The sequence below is a fragment of the Gymnoscopelus braueri genome (assembly GCF_963280865.1).
Source record: "Gymnoscopelus braueri genome assembly, chromosome: 17".
NCBI lineage: Eukaryota > Metazoa > Chordata > Actinopteri > Myctophiformes > Myctophidae > Gymnoscopelus > Gymnoscopelus braueri.
The window spans coordinates 28,817,674-28,825,173 of NC_137617.1; the positions used below are offsets into that span (position 1 = coordinate 28,817,674).

General features: G+C 42.5%; 1 protein-coding gene across 6 annotated transcripts in view; it reads left to right on the forward strand.

The window, feature by feature from the left end:
- LOC308104058 (ankyrin-1-like) overlaps window positions 1-7,500 on the forward strand; it is a 134,852-nt gene that overhangs the window by 72,644 nt on the left and 54,708 nt on the right. For 3 of the 6 annotated variants that reach the window (XM_080454325.1, XM_080454326.1, XM_080454327.1), the window contains exons 18-25: window positions 244-441; window positions 736-834; window positions 1,434-1,532; window positions 2,062-2,160; window positions 2,368-2,463; window positions 2,867-2,939; window positions 3,554-3,613; window positions 5,462-5,497. In XM_080454325.1, coding sequence (XP_080310451.1) covers window positions 244-441; window positions 736-834; window positions 1,434-1,532; window positions 2,062-2,160; window positions 2,368-2,463; window positions 2,867-2,939; window positions 3,554-3,613; window positions 5,462-5,497 — 760 coding nt within the window. The remainder of the gene's footprint in view (window positions 1-243; window positions 442-735; window positions 835-1,433; window positions 1,533-2,061; window positions 2,161-2,367; window positions 2,464-2,866; window positions 2,940-3,553; window positions 3,614-5,461; window positions 5,498-7,500) is intronic. The other 3 variants (XM_080454330.1, XM_080454329.1, XM_080454328.1) reach the window with 2 other exon arrangements.

The following is a 7,500-nucleotide window of genomic DNA, read 5'->3' on the forward strand; positions in this document are numbered from 1 at the left end:
AGACCAGAGACACCAGCAACCCTGTTTTGTTTTGTTTTAATGTTGAATATAATATCAATATTATTAAGAATGACACATCCCAGGGTTATTTCACACAAAAACACTGTCCATGTTTGTCCCTAAGAAAAGAAAGAAAGAAATAAAGAAAACAGAAGAGCACAAAGGAAAAAAGCACAAAAGAAATAGATGACTAAATAATGTGCACAAGCAAACAAAAGTAATCTGTCTCTCTCTCCCGTGTAGAATGGCTACACACCACTGCACATCGCGGCGAAGAAGAACCAGATGGAGATAGCCACCACCCTGCTGGAGTACGGCGCCTCCACCAATGGAGTGACGCGTCAGGGCATCACCCCGCTACACCTGGCCTCGCAGGACGGCAACGTGGACATCGTGACCCTGCTGCTAGCTAGAGATGCCAGCATCGACCTCGCCAATAAGGTACATGGATGGAGGGCCACTTCTGTTTGTCCTACATGTGTTGCCTACTTTTTACTCCGTCGCACCACGGTGACGCTTGCCGGCAATAGAGCCGATCTTCAAGCCAACAGCGTGTCACATCGCAGCGTATTCTTAGCTTGAGGATCTGTTCTTGTTGGCATGAAGTATAAATTGAGCTTCTGCCTGTGTGTGAGATGATGTTTCTGACGGAGGATCATGTGGATACTCTTGAGATGCTGCTATTAACATGGACAATACGAAATCTTCATTTACCTCACTGTCTCTTCCCCCCAGTCTGGTCTGACTCCGCTCCACCTGGCTGCCCAGGAGGATAAAGTGAACGTCGCTGAGGTCTTGGTGAACCAGGGGGCCGCGGTGGACCCTGAGACTAAGGTACGTACAGCTAGTCACAGTACTGACGGCATGCAGAATCAGCTCGTCCAACAAAGTATTTTCACACATACATGTCATTTGTCTTGGTAATTCCCTCACTACTGTTGACACAAAGACAAAGTTCTTTTTTTTTTATATATATAAAGAACAAATCGACCTAGACCACAAATTTGTGGATAGGTACGTACACATACATCCTCTCATTACAATAATTTTGCACTCAACTAGTATCACAACTAAGGTTGTGATTGATGTACTTTATTTAGTAAGACATGAGAACAACAGTACATGGAAGTACCAATTCACAATACACGGTCTACTAAACTGGAAGACTCATTAAGCACTGAGCTTGTTTAAGATGAGATCCCCATGCACACAAGTCATGATGCCTATACCAGTGCCCTGGTATAGGCAGGTCTGGCTCCTTACTATTTACACAATCAAGGCATGATCAGGAGTATTGCTCAACATGTCACATAAATTCAGAGAATTTACAGGATATTGCACTTGTGGGTGTAGACCGTTACAGAGGGTATAGAAGGGGGAAGTAATGCTTGTTGTCACGTGTCTTTGATGGTGTCATACACCTCTCTCCTCAGTTGGGTTACACTCCTCTTCACGTGGCCTGTCACTATGGCAACATCAAGATGGTCAACTTCCTGCTACAAAACCAGGCTAAGGTCAACGCCAAGACTAAGGTAACTGTCACGTGCGTGTGTGTTTGTGTCTGTGTGTCTGTCTGTGTGTGTGTTCGCATTAACATTTTGAATGTTTCATGCACTTTATGTTTAAAATGACTAGTTGTTTTACAGTTACACAGTTACAGTTTTGCAGTTGCATTTGCTGTATTGTGATATTTATTGTTATTATCTCCCCCTCTCTTGGGGTCCCCTCCACGTTTTTTTTCCTGAAACAGCGCGAGACCTGCGATATTAGAATATTTAAATATTCATTGATCCAGAAAAAAGAGTAGATGTGCTTCCCTTTTCCAGTTTTTCTTTCAATTTTTTACGTTGGAAAACCATGTTTATTTTTACATACTTTCAAACGTGTCTGGAGAAGGACTTTCCAAACCTCTCTCTCATTATGACTCAATCATTCCCTCCCTTTAACTCTCTCTCCCTTTCTTTCTTTCTCCCTTTCTTTCTTCTCTCTCTCTCTCTCTCTCTCTCTCTCTCTCTCTCTCTCTCTCTCTCTCTCTCTCTCTCTCTCTGTCTGTCTCTACAGAACGGTTACACTCCTCTCCACCAGGCGGCACAACAGGGACACACTCACATCATCAACCTACTGCTACAGCATGGAGCAAATCCCAATGAACTCACTGTTGTTAGTACACACACGCACACGCACACACAAAGTTGTGCAATTGCACTTTGCACAGTTTTCATACATGTTCTCAATGTTTCCCAAAATCCATTCTGTCAAACATAAAGTAGCCTTTGAGTAAAGCTATCTTTAACATATTCAATTCCTCCCAGTGGTAAGTGTCTCAAATAATGACCTTGGCTAACGGTGGTGTTTTCCTTTGTGTAGAACGGTAACAGTGCGCTGTCCATCGCCAAGAGGCTGGGCTACATCTCAGTAGTGGACACACTGAAGGTGGTGACAGAGGAGACTTTGACGACTATGGTGAGTTCACTGGCACTGTGAGGCGCTGGAAACCCAGCATGTTATTTGTGATGAGCTGTGACCGGCTCTCAGTCTGCCCAGAGGTTGCATGTCATCATCATCATCCATTTTTACGTCTGGAGACCTGCCTCCTCAGGAGACTTGGCTCAGATCGGCGTTAGGAACCTGTTGTGAACGCATGCCCTCGCAAAGCTGACGTCGACCCCAGGCAGGGTTCGAGCCCACAACCATCCGCTCGAAAGGCGTGTGCTCCAACCGCTACACTAGTATGAGTTAGTAAATAGAAAACCTCAGCTTCCCTATTTCCCTTGTACCTTCCCTAGTGGACCTAGTATAGAGCCCTGGGGGATTCTGGTCAAAGTATAAATGATGGTTTAAAGCATAATTTCTCTCCTTTTGACAGTCTGTGACCGAGAAGCACAGGATGAACGTTCCAGAGACCATGAATGAAGTTCTGGACATGTCCGACGACGAAGGTAAAATGATTCGACCGTCACCCATCTGCTTAATCGATCATTTTGTTGTTTTTATTTAATCAGCTGAAACGCTACGTTGCAAAGAGCACAAACTGCAGAACCTCAGCACCCATCGTGGTCTAAGGTAGTAGGCTACTGTAGTTTTAAGTGTGTAAAATCAACTCACAGGCTGACTGGGGACCAGTTTTTTACAAGAACAGCTTCTACCATCTCAGCTTAATCCCAAGCATCCCAAACATCCTATCCCAGTGCTGGTACCACGAGTGCCAAACATCCCCTTTTTTTTTCTCAAGAAACCAGATGTTGTTATGTAGACCTGAATGGTTTCAACAGATGACCCACCAAACTTACATTTTTCCATCTCCATAACTTCATCTATGATCATGAACGTGACTGGAGTTTCATTTTGAATCAACACTTAAACATTTCTATATAAGAATTAATGAATCAACACTAACTCTTACAAAAAGGTTGATCAGGCTAAAATGAAATACGGTTTGGAATGAAACCCCTCTCATCCTCATTCTCATTCTGATTGTTTTTTTATTATGATTTGATCTTGATTTCTCCCATCCTTTATTTTCCTCTAATCCCTCTCTTCCATCCTGGCACAGTCCGTAGAACCAATGTCCCTGAAATGCTCATGGAGGACTATTTCTCTGATGTGGATGAAGGTATTTTTTAATATTCATCATTATTTTCTTTTTCCTTCAATCATACCTTCCTTGTTTTCCTTTTCCTTTTTTTTGTTTATGCATCATCCTTTGTGATTTCTCTTTTTCTCTTCAGTTGTTTTCTTTTACTAATCCAAATCTTTCATTTGATGCAAAATCAGGAAAGTAATTGTGTTATTGAGAATGATGGTTGAGAAAGCTTAGAGGGACACAGACAGTAGGACAGCAGAGAGGGAGACAGTGTAGGAGGGACAGACAGTTGGAAAGCTGAGAGAGAGACAGTGTAGTGTAGACCAGTGTTTCTCAACCTTTTCAGGCTGTGACCCCCCGAAATAATCATATTTGAACTGGGGACCCCCACACCCTGATAAGCACTTGGAATGTAGGAGTTGGGGCATTCAATTTAGTTTGACACAGATAAATATTGTGCAAATAGCTGATCTACAAGCTCACGCCTCGCAATGCTTATAGAGCTTGTAGATCGGCTATTTTCACAAATGCTGCCTCTTTCTTATATTATTTGACAATTTGACCAATGTTTGACCAGTTTTTATACTATAGTTTGTTTATTACTTTTGATGCAGTAATGGTCTTTTTCTTTTTTTTTTACTTTTTTTTTGTTGAGGTATTAAAAAGGTCTTAAAATTCCTTAAATTGTCACATCCCTGTCATCTGGGGACCCCCCCAAAAATCATGTGGGGACCCCCCTGGGGGTCCCGACCCACAGGTTGAGAAACACTGGTGTAGACAGACAGTAGGAAAGCTATTTCCACTAAAACACCCTTTTTTTCGTGTAGCTTGTTTCCTCCTCTGGTTCTTCACCAGCACCCAATCTCCCAGCTGCATGTCATGTAATACTCCTCCTCCCTTTGGCTCCGGAAGAGCTGCTTTCACCCTGGGCTTCTGTTGATTGGAGTATTCACTGTCAACAGAGCATTCATCCCTTCCTCGTTACCAAATATGTCATGGAGTAGGAAAGCTGAGATGAAGACGGTGTGAAAGAGACAGACAATAAGCTAAGAGTGAGACAACATAGGAGACAAAGACAGCAGGAAAGCAGTGTATGGGGAGACAGACAGCGCGTGGAATATGCATTTGTCCTGGTTGCCGTGGTTACCGTCTGCGTATGGTATTGCCGAGCGTGTAACACATTTCTTTTCATTCGCTCTTTCGGACTCTACAAACACACACACACTCACACGCGTGCGGGTTTGCGCGCAAGCACTTGTCACTGCTTGTAGTTACACACACTTTGGGCAAACATAGCATCAGAGTGTGTGTGTGTGTGTGGTGTGTGTGTGTGTGTGTGTGTGTGCGTGTGCGTGTGTGTGTGTGTACTTAGTGCACTTTCTCTTGGAGTGTCTCTAAGCATTCAGCATTTGGGTCGAACTTAATTTTCTCACACTTAATGAGAAGGAGGGAGGGTAGGAGATGGAAAGAAAGACAGACAGACAGACAGACAGACAGACAGACAGACACACACATGGAGAAGGACTGATGCATTTTCTGCTTGTCTAAAATATACTCAGATTTGCTAGTTTGGTGCGTAAAGGAATTGCAGCCGTCTTCCAATCTGAATAGACCAAAACAATCTGATTTGGGCTGCCTGTCTTAACCCATTAAAACCGGGAAAGCATGTGTCATTTTAGATTTTAGAATTGGCTATTCAAAACTGGCAGATATACAAGCTCACAGCATGTCACTTAGTGCCGTGATACGAGCTTGTACATCTGCTATTTTTGAACATTTTTGAAAAATCTTGAAAGTGAATTGAGAATTACTGATTTAGAAGACATTTGTAGAGTCGGCCTCAGGTCTTTTAACACAATAGCCTTTGTGTTTGAACAGAGATGGATGTGGGGAACATCTGCATCAGCTACTCTTGTAAGTCTCAAACCGTGGTTTTGACTAACCGTGCTAACCAAGTGTGCAGTGATAACCAAAACTGATATAAACTGCTTGTGTGTTTGGGGGTTCTGCTGTGCATGTGTGGCTATATGTGTGCCATGTGTTGCTCTGTTTGTGCACATTTGTATGTACATGAAAGTTTTGTGTGGTGTTGTCAACACTCGAATGAGTGGCGTGTGTATCTTTAATTGTAATGGATTTAACGAGTACACCCCATGCTTACATCCATAGATAAACACCCACGCTCGCGCGCACGCACGCGCGCACACACGCACGCACGCACGCACGCACGCACACGCACACACACACACACACACACACACACACACACACACACACACACACACACACACACACATACATTTGACATGTACAACAACACACACAGTCATTATCTAGGCTATGTTAAGACTGGCCAAAGTGTTGTCCACTGGCCAAATGCATTCCTTTACAAGCTATTCTTGGCTTTCCGAACTATTTTCAGGCTTGTAAAGTAGACTATAATAGACCTGAGTTGATACATTTGTTGTTACATTCATGGGTTCCACCAACCATTTAAATTTTTTTCTGTTAGTCAAGTCCAGGCTAAAAAAAAGAATAATAAATTGCAGACAAAATATTGACACATTTTCCATACATCTGAAAAAATCTGTTAAAAAGAGCAAAGTAACAAATACACAAAATGTATCATGAATCACAGTATACGTAATATGTACTGGATGAGTGTGTGTGTGTGTGTGTGTGTGGGGGGGAGTATAAGCCCCATGCCAAAGGGTTTGTGTACCCCTGAACTAAATATAGTCTGACACTTCTACTTCATCTTGCAGCAGCAACGTGGCAACAAGCAGGCCACCTGCTACTTTGAATGCACTGCCAAACGTCTTCGATCCATGCAAGTGATGTATTGACGTGATTTGACACCAGTGGTTCAGTGAGCTCTGTTTTGCTTGCAAACTCAACAAAACGGCTAAAAGGGGGAAATGCCAGTTTATTAACGACTATAACATACCACAGGGTGTCTGCGGGTCCTATAAAAGTTGGTGAAATGTCTTGAATTATGTTGTATTTATACCAGGCCTCAAACAGTGTTAAATACTGCTATGTTTAAGTCTTAATTTCCATCCCGGCGGTCCAAGGTGGGTTCTAATTACCTGTGGGGTTAGCAGTAACTAAGTACATTTACTTGAGGACTGTACTTAAGATGTTGACACATTTGGAAAATAATGAGTACTTTTACTTTTGGTACTTTGATTGAATACTTACAGAAATGTAATCAGCACATGGTACAGTCATACATTAAGGCTAAAAGGATAACACGAAAAAGTCAAAGTTTTAGTACAGGCCCTTTACTTTAACAGAGTTATATATTTGTGGTAATGCTTCTTTTACTTAAGTCAAAGATCTGAGTACTTCTTACACCACATAGCCAATGTACTGTATGTTCCACTGTACATAAGTCTGTTGTTGCACTGTTGCCTCACCACTGCCCTCTACTGGAGGAACAGTTTAGGAAAGGCTGTGTGTATCAATGCAGGATACACACAGGACAGAGCGATAGAACCAGGGTAACCACGCTCAGACGGCTGTGGAGACAGAAAGAGGACACATTTGCTGAAAAATAGATTCGACAGGTGGACACAAAAAGAGGGAACACAGCTGAGCATTTGTAGACACACACAAGTACGGTTAGAGGTCAAATCGACACACACTGAGATAATTGAAAAGGAAAGACCTTTAGACAGGTAAACAGACAGAGCAGATCTAGATCTGCCAGGTCTAGAACAGTGGTTCTCAAAGTGGGGTCCCCAGCTGAATGTGTTAATACAGCATCACAATGATTTAAATACAGCATCACAATGATTTTACCACTTTATCCATTTATACGTTTTCTATCAAAAAATAGCAGATAATATACAAGTCAATTTGTGCCTCGCTGCGAGCTTGTACATCTGCTACATCTGCTATAATTTGAAAATCTC